This window comes from Oncorhynchus clarkii, chromosome 1 (assembly GCF_045791955.1).
Source record: "Oncorhynchus clarkii lewisi isolate Uvic-CL-2024 chromosome 1, UVic_Ocla_1.0, whole genome shotgun sequence".
NCBI lineage: Eukaryota > Metazoa > Chordata > Actinopteri > Salmoniformes > Salmonidae > Oncorhynchus > Oncorhynchus clarkii.
This window is the reverse complement of record NC_092147.1, coordinates 82194879-82222643: the sequence shown is the minus strand read 5'-3', so window position 1 is coordinate 82222643 and position 27765 is coordinate 82194879. Positions and strand designations below refer to the sequence as shown.

Below are 27765 nucleotides of genomic sequence, written 5' to 3'. Positions count from 1 at the left end.
TCATTTCTCAGAACAAGAATAGATTGACGAGTTTCAGAAGAAAGTTAATTGTTTCTGGCCATTTTAAGTATAATCAAACCCATAAATGCTGATGATCCAGATTCTCAACTAGTCTAAAGAAGCCCAGTTTTATGCTTTTTTTAAATCAGCACAAGAGTTTTCAGCTGTGCTAACATAATTGCAAAAGGGTTTTCTAATGATCAATTAGCCTTTTAAAATTATAAACTTGGATTAGCTAACAACGTACCATTGGAACGCAGGACTGATGGTTGCTGATAATGGGCCTCTGCACGCCTATGTTGATATTCCATAAAAACTGTAAATTTAAAAAAATTGCCATTTCCAGCTACAATAGTCATTTACAACATTAACAATGTCTACACTGTATTTATGATCAATTTGATGTTATTTTAAAAGTTTAAAAAGTGCTTTTTTTCAAAAACAAGGAAATTTCAAAGTGACCCAAAACTTTTGAGTGCTAGTTTACATGATCAAATACAAAATCTTAGAATCAACTATTAAATACTACTAAAACCCACTGGATTCTCCAATGATATTGAATGAACTACAGGACAAAATACAACACTTCAACTCAAAAAGGCCTGTGGAGTTGATGGTATCCTAAATTAAATGATAAAAATATACAGACCACAAATTCAAATTGGCTATACTCTAACCTCATCCTCAGCTCTGGGATATTCCCCAATATTTGGAACAAGGGACTGATCACCCCAATAACTACCGTGGGATATGCGTCAACAGCAACCTTGGGAAAACTCTGCATGATCATTAACAGCAGACATTTCCTCAGTGAAAACAACGTACTGAGCAAATGCCAAATTGGCTTTTTACTAAATTACCGTACAACAGACCACGTATTCACCCTGCACACAAATTACCAAACAAACAAGCTTCGACTCAATTTGGCACGAGGGCCTGCTATACAAATTGATGGAAACTGGTGTTGGAGGAAAAACACAAAATCCACGTATACAAACTAGAGGTCGACCGATTATGATTTTTCAAAGCCGATACCGATTATTGGAGGACAAAAAAAGCCGATACCGATTAATCGGACGATTGTTTAATTTATGTAATAATGACAAACAATACTGAATGACCACTTGTTTTAACTTAATATAATACATCAATAAAAATCAATTTAGCCTCAAATAAAATGAAACATGTTCAATTTGGTTTAAATAATGCAAAAACAAAGTGTTGGAGAAGTAAAAGTGCAATATGTGCCATGTAAAAAAACTAACGTCTAAGTTCCTTGCTCAGAACATGAGAACATATGAAAGCTGGTGGTTCCTTTTAACATGAGACTTCAATATTCCAAGGTAAGAGGTTTTAGATTGTAGTTAATATAGTATTCATAGGACTATTTCTCTCTCTACCATTTGTATTTCATATACCTTTGACTATTGGATGTTCTTATAGGCACTATAGTATTGCCAGTATAACAGTATAGCTTCCGTCCTTCTCCTCGCCCCTACCTGGGCTCGAACCAGGAACACATCGACAACAGCCACCCTCAAAGCATAGTTACCCATCGCTCCACAAAAGTTGTGGCCCTTGCGGAGCAAGGGAAACAACTACTCCAAGTCTCAGAGAGAGTGACGTTTGAAACGCTATTAGTACGCACCCCGCTAACTAGCTAGCCATTTCACATTCGTTACACCAGCCTAATCTCGGGAGGCTTGAAGTCATAAACAGCTCAATGCTTGAAGCACAGCGAAGAGCTGCTGGCAAAATGCACAAAAGTGCTGTTTGACTATAAAATAATAGACTTAATTATAACATAACACACAGAAATACGAGCCTTTGGTCATTAATATGGTCGAATCCGGAAACTATCATTTCGAAAACAAAACGTTTATTATTTCAGTGAAATACGGAACCGTTCCGTATTTTATCTAACGGGTGGCATCCCTAAGTCTAAATATTTCTATTACATTTATCATGACGTTGGCCTGGGTGGTAGGTTTATGACAGTCATAAATACCCCCTTTTTCCCTCTCTCTACCCTACTGAGGTTACATTTGCAAAACCCTTGGTTAACAGAGAGATTCTGGAAACATCAGAAGGTGGGGGGAATGAACTATATTAACAACATTGTAACAATTGAACATATGCGGTGGTACTTAATGAATATGTTGTCAGTTCGGTTGTTATCTGAGACATTCTCATCAATGATAAGATGACAAACTCTACAGTGGAAAGTCTACACATCAGAGTTATCGGATTCACATGGAATTGTTGTTCAATTTAAATGTTTGAGTATGAAATTATTTGTGATGGGATGATGCTAGGGCTATGCTCAATCAGTGGCCCGCCCCTGTGAAGGGACATGGGCTATAAAACTTTTCAAACACGCCCTCCTCTACCTTCCTATATAAGCCATTGACGACAATATAACCTCCTGTTCCCGAGGATGACGGTCCTATGTCAGAATGGTTCAGATAATGACAGAACAAAGCCAACATCAGCGTGAGCTTTGGTTGCGAATGGTATGAAGTTTGAACTCTTAATCACTACAGAAGTGAAACATCCTAGCCGTTGAGTTAGCAACAGCAGATGCAAACGAGGGTTAGGAAGGAAGACAGAGTATCCCGTCTTTCACCCAACGACTTTACTACAACGTATCCAATTGACAACCAGAGGACATTCTTCAAAGAACTCAGTTGGACAACACGGCCTTCCATCTACCACCAACCTACCGAAGCACAGCTCAGAGTAAACATTTATTGCATTTTCCTTTTCCAAATGGGCGGTAATTTAGAATGCATAAGATACTGTGTTTACGATAGCACAGCTTCGCCCTTTTGTTCCTCAGTCTTCCCGCTCTTTCACTCAAACCCAGCCCCTTTTTGTGTAACCAGCTGTCATATCTGTTCCGCCCGCTAGGGAGGTTTTCCTTTATGACGTCATTTGTAATCAAGTTATGATTTAATTATGTGCATGTGTAATTAGTTAGGCATTTAGTAAATAAATAATTAAACCCAATTTTGTATTGCTGGTTCAACTTGTTAGCCAGGGTTCGTGAAGATAACCAAGAATTTACAACTTTCAGATGAGACTGAATTAAGATGACAATTAATATTGACTGCTGTTGATGTAAAATATTACTAGGTCTTTAGGAGTTTATTTGGAAGATAACAGCTCTATAAATATTATTTTGTGGTGCCCGACTCTAGTTAATTACATTTACATGATTTAGCTCAATCAGGTAATATTAATTACGGAGAAAGGATTTTATAGAATAGCATGTCATATCACTTAATCCGGCATAGTCAAAGACACGACACATTGTAAACCCTTCAATGTAAAGTCATAATTACGTAAAATTCTGGCAAATTAGTTTGCAATGAGCCAGGCGGCCCAAACTATTGCATATACCCCCTGACTCTGCGTGCAATGAACGCAAAATAAATGACACAATTTCACCTGGTTAATATTGCCTGCTAACCTGGATTTCTTTTAGCTAAATATGCAGGTTTAAAAATATATACTTCTGTGTATTGATTTTAAGAAAGGCATTGGTGTTTATGGTTAGGTACAGGTCGTCCAACGATGGTGCTTTTTTCGCAAATGCGCTTTTGTTAAATCATCCCCCAGCGTTGCATCGATTATATGCAACGCAGGACACACTAGATAAACTAGTAATATCGTCAACCATGTGTAGTTAACTCTTGATTATGATTGATTGATTGTTTTTTTTATAAGATAAGTTTAATTTCAGATTGTTATGAAAACTTGAAAATCGGCCCAAATTAATTGGTCAACCTCTAATACAAACAAGTGTGCGGTTAAAATTGGCAACAACAAAAAAAAAACATTTATTTCCACAGTGCCAGGGGGTGACAGGGATGCAGCTGAAGCCCCACCCTCTTGGCGAGGGCACTAGAACAACGAGTTGGCGAGGGCACTAGGCCTCAACCTACTAGAATTTGAAGTCAAATGTTTGCTGATGATCTGGTGCTTCTGTCCAAGGAGGGCCTACAGCAACACATAGATGTTCTGCACAGATTGTCAGATCTGGGCCCTGACAGTAAATCTCAGTAAGACAAAAAAAGAACATGTTCTAAAAAAGGTCCAGTTCCCAGGAATACAAATTCCATCTAGACACCATTGCCTTAGAGCTAAAAATACACTGCTCAAAAAAATAAAGGGAACACTAAAATAACACATCCTAGTAGTGTGTATGACTTTCCTACAACGCCTGGGCATGCTCCTGATAAGGTGGCGGATGGTCTCCTGAGGGATCTCCTCCCAGACCTGGACTAAAGCATGCGCCAACTCCTGGACAGTCTGTGGTGCAACGTGGCGTTGGTGGATGGAGCGAGACACGATGTCCCAGATGTGCTCAATTGGATTCAGGTCTGGGGAACGGGCGGGCCAGTCCATAGCATCAATGCCTTCCTCTTGCAGGAACTGCTGACACACTCCAGCCACATGAGGTCTAGCATTGTCTTGCATTAGGAGGAACCCAGGGCCAACCGCACTAGCATATTGTCTCACAAGGGGTCTGTGGATCTCATCTCGGTACCTAATGGCAGTCAGGCTACCTCTGGCAAGCACATGGAGGGCTGTGCGGCCCCCCAAAGAAATGCCACCCCACACCATGACTGACCCACCGCCAAACAGGTCATGCTGGAGGATGTTGCAGGCAGCAGAACATTCTCCACGGCGTCTCCAGACTCTGTCACGTCTGTCACATGTGCTCAGTGTGAACCTGCTGTCATCTGTGAAGAGCACAGGGCGCCAGTGGCGAATTTGCCAATCTTGGTGTTCTCTGGCAAATGCCAAAAGTCTTGCACGGTGTTGGGCTGTAAGCACAACCCCCACCTGTGGACGTCGGGCCCTCATACCACCCTCATGGAGTCTGTTTCTGACCGTTTGAGCAGACACATGCACATTTGTGGCCTGCTGGAGGTCATTTTGCAGGGCTCTGGCAGTGCTCCTCCTGCTCCTCCTTGCACAAAGGCGGAGGTAGCTGTCTTGCTGCTGGGTTGTTGCCCCCCTACGGCCTCCTCCACGTCTCCTGATGTACTGGCCTGTCTCCTGTTAGCGCCTCCATGCTCTGGACACTACGCTGACAGACACAGCAAACCTTCTTGCCACAGCTCGCATTGATGTGCCATCCTGGATGAGCTGCACTACCTGAGCCATTTGTGTGGGTTGTAGACTCCGTGGCGGAGGGATACATCCGAGGTGTGGATTTACAGATTTACTCCTGTGAACACCTGGGTCACGGCTGGGGTCCGCCCCTATATATAGACCCCATGGCCGCGACACACATTCTCTACATCATTTTTGATGCGCCTCTAGCACCGTAGAGGATTGATCCAAATAGCTCACATAACCGTGGTTACATACGGAACCTTTTGTGTTTCACTATATTGAATCACTCCAATATAATGGTATACCCGTACCAGATTAGTTGGCGCTAGAGGGACCTAGCCAGCCAGAGGCAAAGTCCCACCACGGGACCGAGATGCAGGGGCCGTCAATGTGGAAGGGGGGGTCCCGGCACAGTCCCCGGAAGGGGAGGCGACGCTCAAGACCGCTGAACCAACCGCAGAGAGGTGCCACATTTACCCGATAGTACCAAGCAAAGGTGCAAGAGGACGCCCAGCTGGCCGCAGGACTTTTATCAGTGAGGGGCACTCCTCTCAGTAGAGCCCAGGACGCAGTCACACCTCGTGTTGAATGGGCCACCAGATCCCAGCACTGGCCTGCCAGCCAGGCGGTATGCTGTCGTAATCGTTTCCACGATCCAGTGAGAGCCTCTGCTTTGATAGCCCAGGACTCGCTCACCATAGCAGACAAAGAGCTGGTCTGTTGTTCTCACTGACTGTGTCTGCTCCACATAGGCAGCCAGAGCCCTCACAGGGCACAGCATGCCGGATGGAGGCCCAGACTCCCCCACCACTTCCGGGGGGTCGTAAGAAGACAGGATCAAAGGGATGTTCACATGCCTGTCCGACAGAACCTTCGGGAGGAATGAAGGGTTGGGGCGGGGAGATATACTCCTCCCCCCGGGGTCCATCCGGTAGCACTCAGAACTTACTGGAAGAGCATGGAGCTCACCCACCCTCTTCATGGAAGTAATCGCTACCAAGAAAGCCACCTTCATAGAGAGATGATTCAGGGAGGTAGACTCCAACGTTTCGAAAGCAGCTTTGCCAAAGACCACATCCCAGCTCGCCATTGAGCGGGTCCTAGCTGGACGCAGGAGACGAACCCCCTTCATAAACCTGGAGACCAAGGGATGGCGCCCCACTGGCCTGTCCATCCACCCCACATGGCAGGCAGATATAGCAGCCAAATACCCTCAGTGTAGAGGCTGTCAAGCCCTCATCCAAGTGAGACTGCAGGTATTGAAGGACGGACTGCACCCCGCATGACTCGGGCACAACCTCAATACCAGTGCACCATGAGCAGAACAACCACCACTGGAACTGACATGCCACGGTTGTAGCCGGGGTGCCATTGTACTCTGCATGGTGTTCATTACACCCTCCTGTAGTCCTAACATGGACCATTGGTGCCGTTCAGTGGCCACGCCAATAGACTGAGGCGGTGGCCACGCCCATAGACTGAGGCGGTGCGGCCTCGGATGCCACAGAGTTCCCCCGGCCTGAGACAGCAGGTCCAGCCCGGGCCAATCGTGAGCCAGAGCATCCAAGCCCAGAGGCCCTGGTGGCTCCGACATGGAGTACCACAAGGGGAAGAGCGCATTGTCCAGGGAGGCAAACAGGTTCACCTGCAACCTCCTGAACTTGTCCCACAGTAGCTGCACCACCTGTGGATGTAGACTCCAGTCCCAAGGTGGCGGCCCCTCCCTCGAGAGCATATCCGCTGCCACATTCAGGATGCCGGGTACGTGTGCTGCGCGTAGAGATGCTAGATGTCCCTGACCCCAGAGAAGGAGCTCATAAGATGGATGCGACCTCCGTCCACCCCGTTGTTTGATGTAAGCCCCCACTGTGGTGTTGTCCGTTCTCACCAGGAACGACTGCAGGGCCAATAGTACAGCTCTGAGCTCTAGTGTGTTGATCTGCCTGCCCCTCCAAGGGAGTAACCAACAGCCGCTGGCCGACCTACCCTTGGTCACACCTCCCCCAGCCGATCTGGGAAGCGTCTGTGCTGACTACCTCCCGGCGGCACATCCTCAGCATCTCCACCCCACCTGAGAGAAAGGAGTGACAGAGCCACCTCAACAATGCCCTGAGGCACTGTGCGGTCACCCGCAGCTGTCGGTGGCGCTTCGGGTGCAGCTGGTGGGAGTTGAACCACCGTTGAAGAGGCCGGAGATGGAGCAGGCCCAGGGGAAATCAACAACGAGGCCGCCGTCAGCAAGCCCAACAGGCATTGGCAGGTTAGGACAGATTACCATCCGCCCCTGCCGAAAGTTGTCGGGGCAAGATAAGATCGCCTGAACCCTTCTGGTGGGCAGGCGTGCTCTCGTGAGGAGTCCAGTTCCATGCCAATGAAGGCCACCCTCTGGGTTGGCGTCAGACGACTCTTCTTGTCATTTACAGTAATGCCCAGCCCGCCGATGTGGATCAGGAGCTGTCTGACAGGACCTGGGTCCTGGTTGATGCACAAGTCAGCCAATCGTCCAGGTAATTGAGGTGCCAGGACAGTGTCCATGCACTTTGTGAAAGTGCAGGGTGCCAAGGAGAGGCCGAAGGGAAGAACCATGTATTTGTAAGACATCCATTCGAAAGCGAATCGGAGGTACTGCCAATGAGCTGGGTGAACAGGAACATGGAAATATGCATCCCTCAGGTCCAGTGTCAAAAAACCACTGGACACAGCCTACAATATGCAGGCTGGGGACAGCATGTGGAACCTCAGTACCTTTAAGTACCCATTGAGTTTGCAGAGGTCCAGAATCAGTCGAAACTCTCTCTTTTTGGGACCACAAAATAAGTGGAGTAGAACCTACCTAGAAGTTCTGAACTCTCGATCCTGCGGATGGCACCCTTGTCCAGGAATGAGGAGATCTCCAGCTGCAGGGTTTTCTTCAAGGGGTCAGCCACTGTGGTAACACAAAGGCCCCTGAAGGACGGGGCCGGCACCGTAATTGGAGTCGGTACCCCTCGAGCATTGTGGACAACACTCATGGGGACTCCACACACTCCTCCCACTTTGCCCTCTGAGACCAGGAGAAGCGGCCGAGGCCGGGGAAGGGTGGGTCAGGGGTCCTGCCAGGGCCCGCCTTTTCTTTGACGCCCCGAACAACTTGGGCCCCCAGGCACGTCCCTATGGCGGTTGACAGGTTGTTCCACCGCACGCTGTGACCCTCCATGCTGTCGTTCCTCAGCACGAGGCGATGGGGCAGGAGGGAGGCGATGGTCTGTCTGCCTTGGACCCGGAGCCTGAGGTGGTGGCATGAACCGTCTCAGGGTCTCCCAGTCCATCCGAAACTTATCGGTCTGCTCCAGAATGTCATTAACCCCTGTGCCAAAGGTCAGCCCTGTGGTGATGGGGAGAGTGGCAGATGTGCACTGGTGAGCAGCTGGCAGACGGGATTGGGCCAGCCAGAGGTGGCGCCAGGAGGTAACTACCTGCGCCATGGCCCATCCGTTGGAGCGGGCCACAACTCTGGAGCAGGGAAAGCAGACGAGACCTCTCCATCGCTTCCCGGAGGAGCTCCTCTGTTCCCCCCTGCAGCCGGGGCAACAGAGTCTGCAGGTAGGCCTGCAGCAGCATGGCCGCGTTGGTAAGGTGGCCAAGAGAACAGAGGGACCCATATGTGGCTTTCAAGTCCGCATCAAAGACTCTGGTGGTCCTGGCTTCAGTCGCAGGTTCCGCCCTATAATCTCCTGGTCCGGGAGGACCATGGCAGCTATCATGGTGTCCATGGTCGGGTAATCCCGGAGGACGAGTAACTCCATGGTCCAGTCTCTGATGTGAGTCAGAAGTGCCCCTGGCAGAGGCCCAGCTCTCCTGCAAGGCCTCGTGGAACTCAGCAGAGATGGGGACAGATGGAGTCCTCACTGTCCACCAGTTTGATGTCCAGTGCAATGGCTACCCAAGTGATTAGGCCCCTCATAGCCTCGATCCGCTGGGGACGATGAAGCCCCACCGCCAGCTTCTGGTAGCCCCACCGCCAGCTTCTGGTAGCCCCGCTCACGGTGGTGAACAGTGCCAGCATCGTCCCCCAGGAACAGCCCATCACTGGCCAACAGGGAACAGCTGTTGTTTCCATCGAAGCTATCAACCTTCTGATGCAGGGCATGCGTCCTCCGTTCAAGGTGTTCCCAGCAGTTTGACTCCTGCCCTCATCCAGGACTGGCAGCAGATGGGCTCTGCCTACGGTGGCTCCGGCCACACTTCCTGGGAGGGGATCTGGGCCCAGTAGAGGGACTAACAGCTCGTTGGCACACCACTCCAGAGGGAGGGAACTCGTCCCCAGCCTGAGCCCAAGCCTGGCCGACCCACTCGAGCATGGCCTCCAATTTTGCCAGGTTTAGGCGTTCTGAGAACACCACACAAAACAGGCATCCAGTAGGGTGCTCCACAGCCCTCTCCACATGGCTCAAACCCAGGCAGCACATACACGAGGTATGCAGATCTCCGGGGGGATGCCACCATCACACCTGTCAAAGGAAGCCATAAGCTCAGCCAAGCCAGCAAGGCCACGGAGCATGGGGTCAAACATACTGGGAGAGCTTATGTCGTGACCTGCTTAGAGGAATAGGAACCCGGTGAGGGATAAATTACCCAGTACCTCTGCAAAAAACTGGGAAAAACGGGAAGAAAAAAAACTTGTAGGGTAATTAGCAGAGACAACATGTTAAGCAATTCACAACACACACAGAACAAGCCAGTCGACAAGTTGTGTAAGGTAAATACAGTTTGTGGCAGCAAGAGCCACTAATATATTAAAGGATGCAAACAGAGTCATAGTGTAACGCTAACCAAACACAAGCATGACAAACCACGCGTGTAAGACACAGGCGTGAGTTTACTTCCACACAAGATATTACACTTACCAGTGACTTACCAAGCACACTTCAGAAAGTTTGTACCGCCGAGAAAATGAAAGTGTGTGTGTCGCGGCCATGGGGTCTATATATGGCGGCGGACCCCAGCCGAGATACTGGTGTACAGGGGAGTAAATCTAAATCCCCACCTCGGATGTATCCCTCCGCTGTGGAGTGATACCAATATATTGGAGTGATCCAATATAGTGAAACATAACCAACCAAATCATATGGCCCTTCTTTAGACACTTAATGAATCTCCAAACTAGCTTCAATGCCATACAACACTCCTTCCGTGGCCTCCAACTGCTCTTAAACACTAGTAGAACCAAATGCATGCTTTTCAACCGTTCACTGCCCGCACCACTACTCTGGACGGTTGTGACTTAGAATATGTGGACAACTACCTAGGTGTCTGGCAAGACTGTAAACTCTCCTTCCAGACTCATATCAAAACATCTCCAATCCAATATGAAATCTAGAATCGGCTTCCTATTTTAAGCAACAAAGCATCCTTCACTCACGCCGCCAAACATACACTCACAAAACTGACTATCCTACCGATCCGACTTTGGTGATGTCATTTACAAAATAGCTACCAATACTCCACTTAGCAAACTGAATGCACCCTATCACAGTGCCATCCGTTTTGTCACCAAAGCCCCATATACCACCCACCACTGCGACCTGTATACTCGGCTGGCCCTCACTACATATTCATTGCAAGACCCACTGGCTCCAGGTCATCTAGAAGTCTATGCTAGATAAAGCTCCGCCTTCGCTTACTGGTCACGATAACAACACCCATCCGTAGTACGCGCTCCAGAAGGTATCTCTCACTGGTCATCCCCAAAGCAAACACCTCCTTTGGCCGCCTTTCCTTCCAGTTCTGTGCTGCCAATGACTGGATCGAATTGCAAAAATCGCTGAAGCATTATATTTCCCTCACTAACTTTAAACATCAGCTATCAGAGCAGCTAACCGATCGCTGCAGCTGTACATAGCCAATCTGTAAATAGCACATCCAATCTACCTACCTCATCCCCATTTAGTTTTTTATTTACTTTGCTGCTCTTTTGCACACTGCTATTTCTACTTGCACATCATCATCTGCTCATCTATCACTCCAGTGTTAATTTGCTAAATCGTAATTACTTCGCTACTATGGCCTCTTTATTGCCTTACCTCCTCACGCCATTTGCACACACTGTATATACACTTTCTTTTTTTTCTTATTGTGTTATTGACTTAACGATTGTTAATTCCATGTGTAACTCTGTGTTGTTTGTGTCGCAGTGCTTTGCTTTATCTTGGCCAGGTCGCAATTGTAAATGAGAACTTGTTCTCAACTAGCCTACCTGGTTAAATAAAAGTGAAATAAAACATTTTAAATAAGAAAACAAAAATAATTACTTGACACATTGGAAAGAATTAACTAAAAAAAGAGCAAACTAGAATGCTATTTGGCCCAAAACAGAGAGTACAGTGGCAGAATACCTGACCACTGTGACTGACCCAAAATTAAGGAAATCTTTGACTATGCACAGACTCAGTGAGCATAGCCTTGCTATTGAGAAAGGATGCAGAAGGCAGACCTGTCTCGCAAGAGAAGCCAGGCTATATGCACACTGCCCACAAAATTAGGGGGAAATTGAGCTGCACTTCCTGGCCTCCCGCCAAACATATGACCATATTAGGGACACATATTTCCCTCAGATTACGCAGACCAAATCCAATTTTAATAAACTCCCATATCTATTGGGTGAAATACCACAGTGTGCCATCACAGCAGCAAGATGTGACCTGTTGCCACAAGAAAAGGGAAACCAGCGAAGAACAAACACCATTGTAAATACAACCTATATTTATGTTTATTATTTTTACATCATTACAACACTGTATATAGACATATGACATTTGAAATGTCTTTATTCTTTTGGAACTTTTGGAAGTGTAATGTTTACTGTTAATTTCTTCGTTATATCACTTTTGTTTATATTCTATTACACTTGCTTTGGCAAGGTAAACATATGTTCCCCATGCCAATAAAGCCCCTTATATTGAAATTGGTAGAGAGAGAAAGATCAGACTGACCTGATGAGTGGAACATTGTCTAGAGTACAGCACAACGTTGGTCCACTCTGTAGATACAGCTCCTTGTCACACGACTGGTTATATAACCTGTGTGCGTGTACGTACACACACACACACACACACACACACACACACACACACACACACACACACACACACACACACACACACACACACACACAGGGAGGAAAGGGATGCTTTGATGAGGACAAGGTTTTAAAAGTCATGTCAAGCAGCCCTTGTAAACAGTCTAGTAGTGCATAATAGAAGACTACATTTCATTATTGCAACATCCCTATTATGGAAATACTAGTCTAAGTGGCATTACATGGCATTACATGGAAAAGTGTTTTGACAACCCCACACACACACTCAGCAAGGCAATTCAGCTGCGGGCCGATTCTGGTCGGAGCAGATAGTCGGGGGGCCGGAACATAACTATAATGATTTGTGCATTGCAAATTGACCTAACTCCAAAAAGAATTTGAATACCTTGATTAAATTGAGACTTGATGACATCTTTTTTTTTTAGGAATGCTCAGAAACAGGTTTCCTAAATTAAACAAATTCCTGGTGATTTTAGTATTTTCTTACAAAAATGTAGCATGATTACAGGTAGCTAAGCTAACAGGCAGCTTATATAGAGATGAGTGAGTTAGAGGAGAGCCAAAAGAGACTCCTTGTTGTGAGAGTGGTTTGACGTATGCAGGCAAGTATTATACCATGTATAGGTTTCAGGCTATGTAGCAGTGATACAACTGGTTGATAACTAGTTATTAACATGAATAAACTACAGTTAGCCTAGTGGGGCGGCAAGTAGCCTAGTGGTTAGAGCATTGGGCTAGTAACCGAAAGATTGCTAGATCAAATCCCCGAGCTGATAAGGTAAAAATCTGTCATTCTGCTCCTGAACAAGGCAGTTACCCACTGTTCCTAGGCCGTCATTGTAAATAAGAATTTGTTAACAGACTTGCCTAGTTAAACTTTTTTTTTTAAATAAACAGCTATTAACATGAATGATTTAGCTACGTACCAGTTATCCACAGGGCAGACGTGCTGGTTGTACAAGGCCATGACGTACCTGTGACAGGTAAAGAAAAGGGTCAGCCTATGCATAATATAGACAACATTGATCAGATAAAGGAGTAATGGTTAGGATACTACACAGACAGGAGGAAGCAACACACCTCATCAACTTACCATGGTCTTCAATCTGGACCACACAACTGCAACTTGAACATTTAACTACTCGAAGCATGAGGCTTAAGAACTCACAGCCATTCATATGGCTTGGAATGGAAAAAGTGATTCAGGGAATAGACCATCATCTAACATGTTTAATACTCGTTTTCCCAGTGGCCTCTATTCTTAGAAACAGTAAAAAGAGAAATACAGTTTGGAACCAGTGAGTCATTGAACAAATATAGGGAACAGGAACAATAACCGTCACTGGTGGTTTTGTGGTTGAACCAGGGAGAACGGGGTGAAAGACTAAGGTTTCCAACCACAGGGCAGAGTTTCACACAATAGAAGAGAGGTAAAATGTAGGTTATTTGAAACATGACCATTACGTGAGAATGCTCTAGCAGTAAAATGCATCGCTTTCAGAGTGTTATGATAGGGAGGCGGCATTTTTTAAGTGGATGAGGTTTAAGTCGTAAGAAATCCCAGAATATTTTACAAATTCAGGTGGAGAAATCCAGGGGAGGCAAGCAACCTGTCCACTGTAAAATATACAACCTAGATCGGCTCTCAAATTCCTGTAATACCAGCTGAAAATCGGGGGGGGGAGTGAGAAAGATCACATCCAATGTAGTTTAAGGATTGTCACTGGTTGTATGCTCTCTCAATGTAGGCTATGCTCTCCATCTATGCTGTAATTGCACTCTCTGGCCTTCTGTTAAAACAAATAAACCAAGCAATAAGATCACACAAAAACCTGTCACTGAGATTGTCCTGTTTACTTGCCCCTGGTAACCAGGTCACCTGATAACAAATCAGCTAGCAATTCTGACTAGGGCACTCAGAGGGGCACTGACCGGAGAAATGAGAGAGAAGGGGTGAAAGAGAGAGGTGAGAGAGAAAAATTGTGCACCAGAATATAATGCACGCAACAAAATCAAAACTCTGATAAAGGGTAATTGTCATTGAAAAATTACGATGCACAACACCATGCAGTAGATCAGACAGACATCCGAATATAGGGTGTCACAAACACACAGGGTCTTTCTCAAAATGTATACTATGGTGCTTCGAGCACGGGAAGGTTGGAGTACGAGTCCAAATCAATGTATGGGAGGGCACTTCTCAGATGCGTACTCCGTTTGTACATATTTCGAAGAGGAAAGAATGCACAGAAATATGACGCAACCACGTAAAAATGGCGCAACCTTTCATGAAATCAATTGCAGACATTATTTGAACTGAAGGGAGAGAAAATAAACTCAGACATTGGAATTAAATGTTGCCTATTCACATCTCATGCGTTGCTTTAATACAATATTTCATCATGACAATATAATAAATTCATACCGTGTTAATTTTAGCATGTTTATGAGGAGAAAGAAACGCACACCTATTTAGGCGAGGTGCTGGCTAGCAGAGTAGAACACAAAAAAAGTAAAAGGAGAGCCTCACACTCTAGGAGCTCAAGTGCAATAATTTAATAACCTAATAAACGGTCTTCATTAGGGTATAATGACAAACACTGCGGGGTGACTCGTTTATATAGTGTCAAAAGACACACGTGTCTGTAATCATGGCCGGGTGTGGCCTGATATCATTGGTTAATTCTCATATATTAAAATAGCATACAAAAAAACTAATGGATAGCGTACCATCATAGATACAATTTGGCTACATAAGCCTACAAACATTTACAATGGCACAATCATAATAATCACAAGAATGGCTTCAGATCAAAGTCTACGTTGAGACTGAAGGGAGCAAGAGTCTTTAAATTAAAGATCCAGGCAGCCTCTCGTTTTAACAATAAATTGTAGAGGTCACCCCCTCTCCTAGGGAGGGTGACATGTTCGATGCCAATATAACGTAGAGACAAAATCGAGTGGTTTTCTTCCAAAAAGTGGGCCGCCACTGGGTAAGTCGAGTTTTTGCACCCAATGGTGCTACGACACTCCGAGATTAGTACTTTTAATTCGCGTTTTGTTTTAGCCACATAATTCTTACCACAAGGACAAGATATATTTTATAAAACTGCCTTAGTGGAGCACGTAATAACACCTTTGATTGGGATCTGTTTCCCTGTTTGAAGGATCTACATTTATAAGTGCTATTGCATTGAGCACAGCCATTACACTTGTAGTTTCCATCCAGTAGGGCCAGAAATAGACGTTGTGTCTTGGGGTGGTATATCTTGGGGTGGTCAAATCAGAGTTTACCAATAGATCAGATTTCTGCCCCGCAAGAATTCGCCCAAGGGAAGGTAAAAAAACAACAACACATTACTGATACTATCATCGGATCGTAGAATGTGCCAATGTTTGTGAACGATTCCCTTAATTTTTTTCAGAGCACTTTGAATAACGGGTAGTTAGAACGCAAGAATGCTTATTTTTGCGAAACTGACCTTGAAAAAGGTCATGTCTCGTTTTGTTTTTGAATTTTCTCAATAGCAGTATTAATCTGACCATTTTTGTACCCCCTCTCATTGAATTGTCTTTCTCAGCCATATTTGTGTCACTGTTTTTTGCAAATTCTTTTGATTCAACAGAATTGGCTGTAGAGCAAACTGTTTTTCAAAGGAAGTGAGTGACAACTATCAGCCCTCAATAAACTTACTGTTTCCTGTAAAGATCAGTGTATAGAACATTATCTTCACAAAGGATCAAAAGTAGCGGTCGACCGATTAATTAGGGCCGATTTCAAGTTTCAACAACAATCGGTAATCGGCATTTTTGGACACCGATAATGGCCGATTACATTGCAGAGACTGTGTGGCAGGCAGACTACCTGTTATGTGAGTGCAGCAAGGAGCCAAGGTAAGGTGCTAGCTAGCATTAAACGTATCTTATAAAAAACAATCAAGCTTAACAATAACTAGCTAACTACAGATGGTTGATGATATTACTAGTTTATCTAGCTTGTCCTGCGTTGCATATAATCTATGCTGTGCCTGTTAATTTTTTTTTTTTTTGATTTTTACCCCTTTTTTCTCCCCGATTTCATGGTATCCAATTGTTGTAGTAGCTACTATCTTGTCTCATCGCTACAACTCCCGTACGGGATCGGGAGAGACGAAGGTTGAAAGTCATGCGTCCTCCGATACACAACCCAACCAGCCGCACTGCTTCTTAACACAGCGCGCCTCCAACCCGGAAGCCAGCCGCACCAATGTGTCGGAGGATACACCGTGCACCTGGCAACCTTGGTTAGCGCGCACTGCGCCCGGCCCGCCACAGGAGTCGCTGGTGCGCAATGAGACAAGGACATCCCTACCGACCAATCCCTCCCTAACCCGGACAACGCTAGGCCAATTGTGCGTCGCCCCACAGACCTCCCGGTCGCGGCCGGTTACAACAGAGCCTGGGCGCGAACCCAGGGACTCTGATGGCACAGCTGGCGCTGCAGTACAGCGCCCTTAACCACTGCGCCACCCGGGAGGCCCGGTGCCTGTTAATTTCATCATTGAATCACAGCCTACTTCGCCAAACGGTTGATTTAAAAAGCGCATTCGTGAAAAAAAGCACTGCGGTGCACCAATGTGTACCCAACCATAAACATCAACGCCTTTCTTAAAATCAATACACAAGTATATATTTTTAAACCAGCATATTTAGTTAATATTGCCTGCTAACATGAATTTCTTTTAACTAGGGAAATTGTGTCAATTCTCTTGCGTTCTGTGCAGTCAGGGTAATGTTATTTGCAAAAGTTTGGGCCGCCTGGCTCGTTGCAAACTAATATGCAAGAATTACACATGATTATGACATTACATTGAAGGTTGTGCAATCTAACAGCAATATTTAGACCTATGGATGCCACCCGTTAGATAAAATACGGAACGGTTCCGTATTTCACTGAAAGAATTAAAGTTTTGTGTTTGAAATAGGTCATTAATATGGTAAAATCCGGAAACTAAGGCTCATATTTCTGTGTTATTATATTATAATTAAGTCTACGATTTGATAGAACAGTCAGACTGAGCGGTGGTAAGCAGCAGCAGGCTCGTAAGCGTTCATTAAAACAGCACTTTACTGCATTTGCCAGCAGCTCCTCGCAATGCTTCAAGCATCGCGCGGTTTATGACTTCAAGCTTATTATCTCCCGAGATTAGGCTGGCAATACTAAAGTACCTATTAGAACATCCAATAGTCAAAGGTATATGAAATACAAATGGTATAGAGAAATAGTCCTATGTTCAATTTAGTTTAATTGAACCTTAAACGTCTTACCTGGGAATATTGAAGACTCATGTCTAAAGGTACCACCAGCTTTCATATATTCTCATGTTCTGAGCAAGGAACTTAAACGTTAGCTTTTTTACATGGCAAATATATATATATACATACATACATATATATATATATATATATATATATAAAAATTGTCTGATTAATCCGCATCGGGTTTATTTGGTCCTCCAATAATCAGTATCGGCATTGAAAAATCATAATCGGTCGACCTCTAATCAGAAGATCAAGAAAACTGATTTGACGTGTATCAGATTGCACAGTAAATCTCAGATGCTCAGAACAGGAGTTAAGAAAAGCATGGAACGCCTGGAGCTGTTTTGCATCACCCCTCCATAGAACAAAAATAAAAATCAATATACCGTTTCCAGATAATGATGTTAGGCAAGAAAACATCTGATTGAAAATTTTTGCATGTTTACCTGCCTACAATACCCACTGTAGTGTACGTAGACCACAAGCCCATTATAAGTCAATAGGGCTAGCGTTAACTGGCTAGCTACTACTGTTACCTACAGTTGAAGTCGGAAGTTTACATACACTTAGGTTGGAGTCATTAAAATCCGTTTTTCAACCACCCACAAATTTCTTGTTAACAAACTATAGTTCGGCAAGTCGGTTAGGACATCTACTTTGTGCATGACACTAGTAAATGTTCCAACAATTGTTTACAGACTGATTATTTCACTATCACAATTCCAGTGGGTCAGACGTTTACATACACTAAGTTGATTGTGCCTTTAAACAGCTTGGAAAAATCCAGAAAATGTCATGGCTTTACAAGCTTCTGATAGGCAAATTGACATCATTTTAGTCAATTGGAGGTGTACCTGTGGATGTATTTCAAGGCCTACCTTCAAACTCAGTGCCTCTTTGCTTGACATCATGGGAAAATCTAAAGACATCAGCCAAGTCCTCAGAAAAAAAAATTGTAGACCCCCACAAGCCTGTTTCATCCTTGGGAGCAATTTCCAAACACCTGAAGGTACCATATTAATCTGTACAAACAATAGTACGCAAGTATAAACACCATGGGACCACGCAGCCATCATACCGCTCAGGAAGGAGACGGTGTAACCCTAACCCTCAGGGGTCAGATTTAGAACTTCATTATTAAAAACATCAAATACGGTCAAACACCTCCATAAAGTCAAAAAGGAGAAAATAGTGATTTCTCCCTACTAGGGGCATCATGACATAACATTTGCACACACACCACCTGAACCCAAAAATAAATTACATTTGGTAAACACTAACTCTGCCATCTGCCTCTGAAGTCATGGCAACCATGAATAACCATCATCACTAGGCCAGAGAGAGACAACAGATAAGGAAATATGGAGAGAGAAAGAGGCCGAGGGGGAGAAAGAGAGCGAGAGGGGAAGAGCATCAAAGCACGATCCCAGTAACAGTGACTTCTCCACAATACAAGAGTCAGCTTGTGTATGCTACACTGCCATTCACACACACCAAGTTGAACTTGGACAGGTAGGAGTGAATGGCAGACAAAACATGGGAGGCACACACAGACCCAGGATACCATAGCTCTCTTCCACACACACAGGTAGTAAAAGATTCCTGAGTGGCGTTTTTCCTATTTTGTTGCATTACAACCTGTAATTTAAATAGATTTTTATTTGGATTTCATGTAATGGACAGACAAAATAGCCAAAATTGGTGAAGTGAAAAAAATATACTTATTTAAAAATTCAATAAAATTAAAAACTGATAAATGGTGGGTGCATATGTATTAACTTCCTTTGCTATGAAGCCCCTAAATAAGAGCTGGTGCAACTAATTACCTTCAGAAGTCACATTATTTAAGTCCACCTGTGTGCAGTATACACACACACACACACCTGTTCTGAAAGGCCCCAGAGTCTGCAACACCACTAAGCAAGGGGCAACACCACACAAGCGGCACCATGAAGACCAAGGAGCTCTCCAAACAGGTCAGGGACAAAGTTGTGGAGAAGTACAGATCAGTGTTGGGTTATAAAAAAATATCAGAAACTTTGAACATCCCACAGAGCACCATTAAATCCATTATTTAAAAAATTGAAACAACAAACCTGCCAAGAGAGGACCGCCCACCAAAACTCAGACCAAGCAAGGAGGGCATTAATCAGAGGCAACAAAAAGACCAAAGATAACCCTGAAGGAGCTGCAAAGCTCTACAGCGGAGATTGGATTATATGTCCAAAGGACCACTTTAAGCCGTACACTCCACAGAGCTGGGCTTTATGGAAGACTGTCCGGAAAAAAAGCCATCCCTTAAAGAAAAAAATAAGCAAACACGTTTGGTGTTAGCCAAAAGGCATGTGGGAGACTCCCCAAACATATGGAAGAAAGTACTCTGGTCAGATGAAGCTAAAATTTAGCTTTTTGGCCATCAAGAAAAACACTTTGTCTGGCGCAAACCCTGAGAACACCATCCTCACAGTGAAGCATGGTGGTAGCAGAATCATCATGATGTGGGGAAGGAATGATGGATGGTGCAAAATACAGAGATATTGAGGGAAACCTGTTTCAGTCTTCCAGAGATTAGAGACTGGGAAAGAGGTTCACCTTCCAGCAGGACAATGACCCTAAGCATACTGCTAAAGCAACACTCGCGTGGTTTAAAGGGAAACATTTAAATGTCTTGGAATGGCCTATTCAAAGCCCAGACCTCAATCCAATAGGCAATCTGTAGTCTGACTTGAATGAGCTGGAGCAGTTTTTCCTTAAAGAATGGACAAAACTCCCAGTGGCTAGATGTGCCAAGCTAATAGAGACATACCCCAAGAGACTTGCAGCTGTAATTGCTGCCAAAGGTGGCTCTACAAAGTATCAGCTTCGGTGGGGTGAATAGTTATGCATGCTGAAGTTCAGTTTTATTGTCTTATTTCTTGTTTGTTTCACCAAAAATATTTTGCATCTTCAAAGTGGTAGGCACGTTGTGTAAATAAAATGATACAAACCCCCCACAAATCTATTGTAATTCCAGATTGTAAGGCAACAAAATAGGTCAGCTGGGCTGACAAACTGTTTTCAACCAGTTTTCCACTTTCCTCAAACTCTGTTTTGTGAACTCATGGATATCTTGAAGTTAAAATAACACCAAGTGTGGTTTGGTTAGAGCCCAAGGGCAATTTCTCGAAATCCCTGAGGAACTTGAAGTTCTCGACCTGCTCCACAAGAGCACTGTCGTTGCGAATGGGGGCGAGCTCGGCCCTCCGTTTCCTGTAGTCCACGATCAGCTCCTTTGTCTTGCTGACGTTGAGGGAAAGGTTGTTGTCCTGACACCACACTGACAGGTCACTACCCTCCTCCCTGTAGGCTGTCTCGTCATTGTCGGTGATCAGGCCAACCACCGTTGTGTCGTCTGCAAACTTATTGATGGTGTTAGAGTTATGTGTGGCTACGCAGTCGTGGGTGAACAGGGAATACAGTAGGGGACTAAGCACGCAACCCTGAGGGGGCCCTGTGTTGAGGGTCAGTGTGGTGGATGTGTTGTTGCCTACCCTCACCACCTGGGATCGGCCCGTCAGGAAGTCCAGGATCCAGTTGGAGGGGTCCTTCGCATAGTGGTGAGCTAGGAGGGCACAATGTTGTTGAACGCTGAGCTGTAGTCAAGGAACAGCATACTCACTTAAGTGTTCCTTTTCTCCAGGTGGAAAAGGGCAGTGTGGAGTGCAATAGAGATTCCGTCATCTGCGGATCTGTTGGAGGGGTATGAGAATTGGAGTGATGGTGTTGATGTGAGCCATGACCATCCTTTCAAAGCATTTCATGGCTACAGATGTGAGTGCTACGGGGCAATAATCATTTAGACAGGTTACCTTGGCGTTCTTGGGCACAGGGACTATGGTGGTCTGCTTGAAACATGTAGGTATTACAGACTGGGTCAGGGGGAGGTTGAAAATGTCAGTGAAGATACTTGCGAGCTGGTCAACGCATGCTCCGAGTACACGTCCTGGTAATCCATCTTGCCCTGCGGTGAATGTTGAACTGTTTAACTTCTTATGGGCAGGTGGGACGGTAGCATCCCACCTGGCCAACATCAGTGAAATTGCAGAGCGCAAAACTCAAATTCCAGTATTATAAATATTTGACTTTGATAAAATCACAAGTGTGATACATCAAAATAAAGCTTAACTTCTTGTTAATCCAGCCGCTGTGTCAGATTTCAAAAAGGCTTTACGGCGAAAGCACACCATGCGATTATCTGGAGGACAGCGCCCCGCAAACAAACACATGAAAAACATATTTCAACCAGGCAGGTTCGACATGAAAGTCAGAAACAGCGATATAAAAAATTCCTTACCTTTGATGATCTTCTGTTGCCACTCCAAAAGGTCCCAGTTACATCACAAAGGGTCATTTTGTTCGATAATGTCCTTATTTATATCCATAAAAACTCTGTTTAGCTGGCGCATTTTGATGGCGGGAAACTGGGTGGATTATTGACCGCTTCATAATCCACCCAGTTTCCCACCATTAAAATGCATACAAAATGAATCCCAAACGTTACTAATAAACTTTTCCAAACAAGTCAAACAACATTTACAATCAAACCTTAGGTACCCTAATAATTAAATAAACGATCAAATTTAAGACGGAGAATCGTTAGTGTCTTTACCGGAAACAAATACCAAAGAAAGCGCATTCTTCCACACGCTTGGAAACACTACAGCCAAAATGGGAGCCACCTAAAAAAACTACAATTTCTGGCTCATTTTTCCAAAAACCAGCCTGGAACTCTTTCTAATAGACTGTTGACATCTAGTGGGAGCCCTAGGAACTGCAATCTGGGAGGACTTGGCCTTATAATAAAAGTGATAGCCATTAAAAATAGGCTGAAATTTTCTTTTTTTGGGATGGTTTGTCCTCGGGATTTCACCTGCCATATCAGTTATGTTTTACTCACAGACATAATTTTAACAGTTTTAGAAAATGTAGAATATCCAAATCTACCGCTAGCTCTGCGATGCCTTAGACTGCTGCGCCACTCCGGAGGCCCAAGGCCTTTTGAAAGTTAACCTGTTTAAAAGGTCTTACATCAACTCTCATGCTTAGTTCAGTGTTGCTAGCCTCGAAGTTTGCATAGAAGGTTTTTACCTTGTATGGTAGGCTTGTGTCACTGGACAGTTCGCGGCTGGGTTTTCCATTGTAATCCGTGATAGTCGATGTGGCGGGGCTTGCAAACTAACGTCAGAGCCGGTGAAATAGGATTCGATCTTGCGCTTGTATTAATGCGTTACCTGTTTGGCGGTTTGTCGGAGGGTGTTGCGGGATTATAAGATTCTGGATTAGTGTCCCGATCCTTGAAAGCAGCATGTCTAGCCATAGCTCAGTGCGAATGTTGCCTGTAAACCATGGCTTCTGGTTGGGATATGTACGTACGGTCACTGTGGGTCAACGTCTTCGATGCACTTTTTAATATGGCTGGTGACTGATGTGGTAAACTCCTCAACATATTCCAGTCTGTGCTAGCGAAACAGTGATGTAGCTTAGCATCCGCTTCATCGGACCACTCCCGTATTGAGTGCGTCACTGGTACTTCCTGTTTGAGTTTTTGCTTGTAAGCAGGAATCAGGAGTTATGGTCAGATTTGCCAAATGGAGGGCAAGGGAGAGCTTTGTATGCATTTGTGTGTGTGGAGTATAGGTGATCTAAGTGTTGTCACATGCTGGTAGAAATTTGGTACAAACAGATTTCAGTTTTCCTGCATTAGTCACCGACCACTAAGAGCCGCATCTGGGTAAGCATTTTTGTGTTTGCTTATGGTCCTATACAGCTTGTTGAGTGTGGTCTTAGTGCCCGCATCGGTTTGTGGTGGTAAACAGACAGCTATGAAAAACATAGATGAAAAGTCTCTTGGTAAATGGTGTGGTTTACAGCTTATCGTGAAGTATTATAACTCAGGCGAGCAGAACTTTGAGACTTCCTTAATATTAGAGACGCACACACACTTCTCTGAGCTTCCCAGACACAACCGCTCTGTCCTGCCGACGTATAGAAATAACAGCTAGATTTATATTAACCATATCCTTGTTCAGCCACGACTCACAAAAACATAAGATATTACAGTTCAGATCACGTTGATATGATAGTCTTGACAGAGCTCATCCAGTTTATTCTCCAGTGATTGCACGTTCGCCAATAGAACGGAGGGTAGAGGCAATTTATCCAATCTCCGACATAGTCTCGCCAGGTATCCCGCACGCCAGCCTCTATAGCACCACCTCCTCCTCTTTATTTGGAGTGTCGGGGATTTGGGCCTGGTCCACGATAATCAATGTGTCTTTCGACCTCTGACTCATTGAAGTAGAAGTCGTCATCCAAATCGAGGTTAGTGATAGCTGTTCTGATGTCCAGCAGCTCTTTTCGGTCATATGAAACAATGGCAGAAACATTATGTAGGAAAAAGTTAAGATCAGCGCAAAAAGATAAACAAAAGAGCACAATTGGTCTGGAGCCCATAAAACAGCCGCCATTCGGTGCCATTATAATCAATTACCACGTTAACTTCTAGAATCTGTACATTCTGGAACACCACAAAATAATTATCATGATTATTTCTAACAGTTTCATCAAGGACAACTAACTACACACTAAACAGAAATGTAGATAGACTGTTGAATCTAAAAACTCTTATTGCCCCATGATAAATTAAATGAAGATGAAATGTCATCGGAGAAAGTGCTGCGATCATTTGTTGTTCTGTAATCAAATCAGCATCCAAAATGTCATCCACGGAAAGAAAACAGAGGAGCTTAATGGCTGACTATCTGTGCAGGTTACCTCAGGCTACACCTAAAAGGTCAATTTAATATTTCATTTTCCCTGTTTTCCTCATTGAGAAGAGCATGGAAAAAGGCCTCTGTACTGAATTGCCATTCGACATGCAGCTTTTTCAATAGGAAAAAAACATTTGCAAACAGAAAGGTCAATGGAAGAATCTATGTAAGAAGCCGGCTAGCTTTGAGTGGACTGTACTATAAAGTTATTGTCTAGTTCTCAGTAGCTATTTCATGGCGCAGAACAGAGTACAGTGTTTGTATGTGGGTGTGGGTTGCAGTGTGAAATCCCTGAATAAGCACTATCCCGTCAGCCCAGTATTTATCCTACCCCCACTCGGGGGGTGGGGGGGGGGGTGGTTACGTAACAAAGCGTGCCCTTTCACATTCCGCTGCCCAAGGAGAGGGACCCTTGACTGCTCGGGGAGACAGGGTGCCCTTGTGAGTCCCACTGGACAGGAAGGAAATAGGTGAGAGGAATCTGGCGGCAACACAGCAGTCAACGCCCCCTCCTCCCTCAGTGTCCCTCCTTCCTCACTCTTTTTCTCTCTCCATCCACCCTCATTACATCTTTTATTTTTCTAATGTGTCTACTCTGTTGTTTATCACATATCCTGATGCCTAGTCTTCTTACCACTATACATATCTACCCCTAACACTCCAGCTACTGACTCTGGAGCAGACCCCGTATATAGCTACTGACGATGGAGCAGACCCCGTATATAGCTACTGACGATGGAGCAGACCCCGTATATAGCTACTGACGATGGAACAGACCCTTTATATAGCTTACTTTTCTTATGTTTTTATTTCTATTTCTCATATGTTTTTGTTCTACTTTACTTTATAGCACTACTGATATTGATTACAGGAAAGAGCTTGCAAGAAAGGCATTTCACTGTACTTGTGCACGTGACAAAACTTGAAACTTCATCCCCTCTCATTCCCTCCAAGCCCTACTCGAGCAGGACAAATGTCACCCCTAGACACTCATCTAAGGAGTCAACCCCAAGCCACCAACCCTAAGTGACTTCACATAGACCTAGACCTAATAAAGGACTGAATATGAAGTCCTATAGCAATAGGCCTACAGGCTACCTGAACCTGCTATTTTGAGCGAGAGAGAGAGATGAATCACAGCCCAAGCTATAATAGACAGTAGTGCTCTAAGGCCACATGCAGGCCTGGGGAGAGAACTAATCCACTCATATCACCATGGAGCCCTGGAATGCACAGCAGCTATGCAGCCAGGTTCTATGACCAGAGCAGTGGTGGTGGTTGGCACAGTTGGTTTGCATGACTAGATACTTTCCAATCCTGCCATTAAATGTCAGGTATAAAAAATATATATAAAACTATGGGTGTAGATTGCTTTATCATGGTATTTTGAGGTTGCATGACATTTGGCCACTGACTGACTGTTTGAGATTCTGTGCCAGACATGTTGTGCCTTTGGCCAAAGGACCAAATAACAATGGACTATTTGAGTTGGCTTAAAAGATCAACAAAAAGCAGAAACACTCACACAACCCATATTCCAGTGATGGTCAAGGAAGGCAGACTAACAGGTAGTATGACCCAAAGAGACATGTCCTCTCCCTGCTCTGTCCTTCGGTCCCTCTGTTTCAGGAAATAGCCCTCTTCTTCTTTCTCCTCGTCCTTGGCCAAACTCGCACTCTCCTCTCATGGACTAACGTTAGCATTTAACTCCAGGTAACTGGCAGCCGCATCTCAGCCGACGTGTTTGTGACTTGAAGGCGAGGAAATGGAGTGAGTGGAGAGGCGAAGTGTCCAGTCTGGAAAGAGGAAGAAGATAGGTTACTCAACATCGCCATCATCGTGTTGTCACTATTGGCTACTATGAAATCTGGACAGATGAGTTAGGTATGGGTGACTATAGTCAACTGGTTTACAGTGTAAACATGCAAGATGATATTCACTTTTTCCGACACTTTCGCAGCAATATATTCATTATTCAGTTAGCGGTTTCATGCTAAATTGCCTATCAACTCTAGCCAAATGTTACAGGAAATAATGATAATATAGATTCTCAGCATCTCACCGTTTCCCTTTTGGAAAGATTCGTTTTTGCTCCCAACTTTCGTTTCACTCTCGTCTCGAGCGCCTATAGCTGCAACAGCTCTGTCAAAAAGGCACCTTTTCACGAGACAAATCTCTCCTGTTTCTCACGAAAAATTCCAACGAGTCAGTATATATTCGTTTTAAATATTTTTTACAGTTTTAAGTCCCCCTTGTTCGTTTTTCTTCTTTGAATTGGACAATTAGTGTGTGTCTTTTCTGAGGGAACCGACGGTGTTTCGTGTATCTCCGTGGGGAGGTAGCTTTGTCAAAAATCATCAAAGCAGGCTTGCCAGCTGTTGAGCGCAACTCCTCCCCCATTGGGGGAGACTGGGTACGTTCAATTTATCTAGCCCGGTTGGACAAGAGGTGCAGAAAACGACTAAATATCCAAATGGCCAAAAATGACGAACTCCGCTCACCGACGGTCTGGTGAACTAAATCAAGCGAATCTATTAGTTTTCTCGCGGCCCCACATGCATCGATGTTCGAGCCTGCAGTTTAGCTCTGATTTGTTTGTTTGTCTAATGCTTTGTTTGTTCGTTTGTTCCTGTTTTAAGAAAAATTATGGTTATCCTCATTATTCTGTGAATTTAGGTCACACTGTTGACAACAGTCAGTGTATTAACGCATGTCCTGTGGTATGTCCTGTGGTATATTTTTGACACCATGGTGCATCTCAATAGTCTGCCTGGAAAGTAGAACTTATTGTCAAACCAAATAGGTGGCATGAAATAAACATAGCTCAGTAGAAGGTACACGATTGCGTCATGTACATTACATCTAAATCCGTAGAGAAACCATTTCAGCACTCATCCATCTTCATGACTATTTCAAACCACAGGAGGTTGGTGGCACCTTCATTGGGGAGGGCAGGTTCATAGTAATGGCTGGAACAGAATCAATCAAATCAAACTTTATTTGTCACATGAGCCGAATACAAGAAGTGTACACATTACCGTGAAACGCTTACTTTACAAGCACTTAACTAACAGTGCAGTTCAAGAAGAAGAACATATTTACCAAGTAGGCTAAAGTAAAAAGTAATAATAAAAAGTAACACAAGAATAACAATAATAAGGCTATATACAAGGGGCACTGGCACCGAGTCAGTGTGCAGGGGTACAGGCTAGTTTAGGTAATCTGTATATGTAGGTGGGGGCGAAGTGACTATGCATAGGTAGCATACAAACAGTGAGTAGCAGCAGTGTACAATGGGGGTTCAATGTAAATTGTCTGGTGGCGATTTTTATGAATTGTTCAGCAGTCTAATGGCTTGGGGGTAGAAGCTGTTGAGGAGCCTTTTGGTCCTAGACTTGGTTCTCCGGTACCGCTTGCTGTGCGATAGAAAAGAAAACAGTCTATAAATTG

General features: G+C 44.5%; 1 protein-coding gene across 1 annotated transcript in view; it reads right to left on the bottom strand.

The window, feature by feature from the left end:
- LOC139413325 (transmembrane protein 150A-like) overlaps positions 1-26673 on the bottom strand; it is a 52807-nt gene extending 26134 nt beyond the window's left edge. Inside the window, exons 1-4 of the mRNA XM_071160549.1 lie at positions 26378-26673; positions 25841-26111; positions 13132-13179; positions 12099-12185 (exon numbers count right to left, since the gene is read on the bottom strand). Coding sequence (XP_071016650.1) covers positions 12099-12185; positions 13132-13179; positions 25841-25905 — 200 coding nt within the window. The 5' untranslated portion in view covers positions 25906-26111; positions 26378-26673. The remainder of the gene's footprint in view (positions 1-12098; positions 12186-13131; positions 13180-25840; positions 26112-26377) is intronic.
- Positions 26674-27765: the final 1092 nt, after the last annotated feature.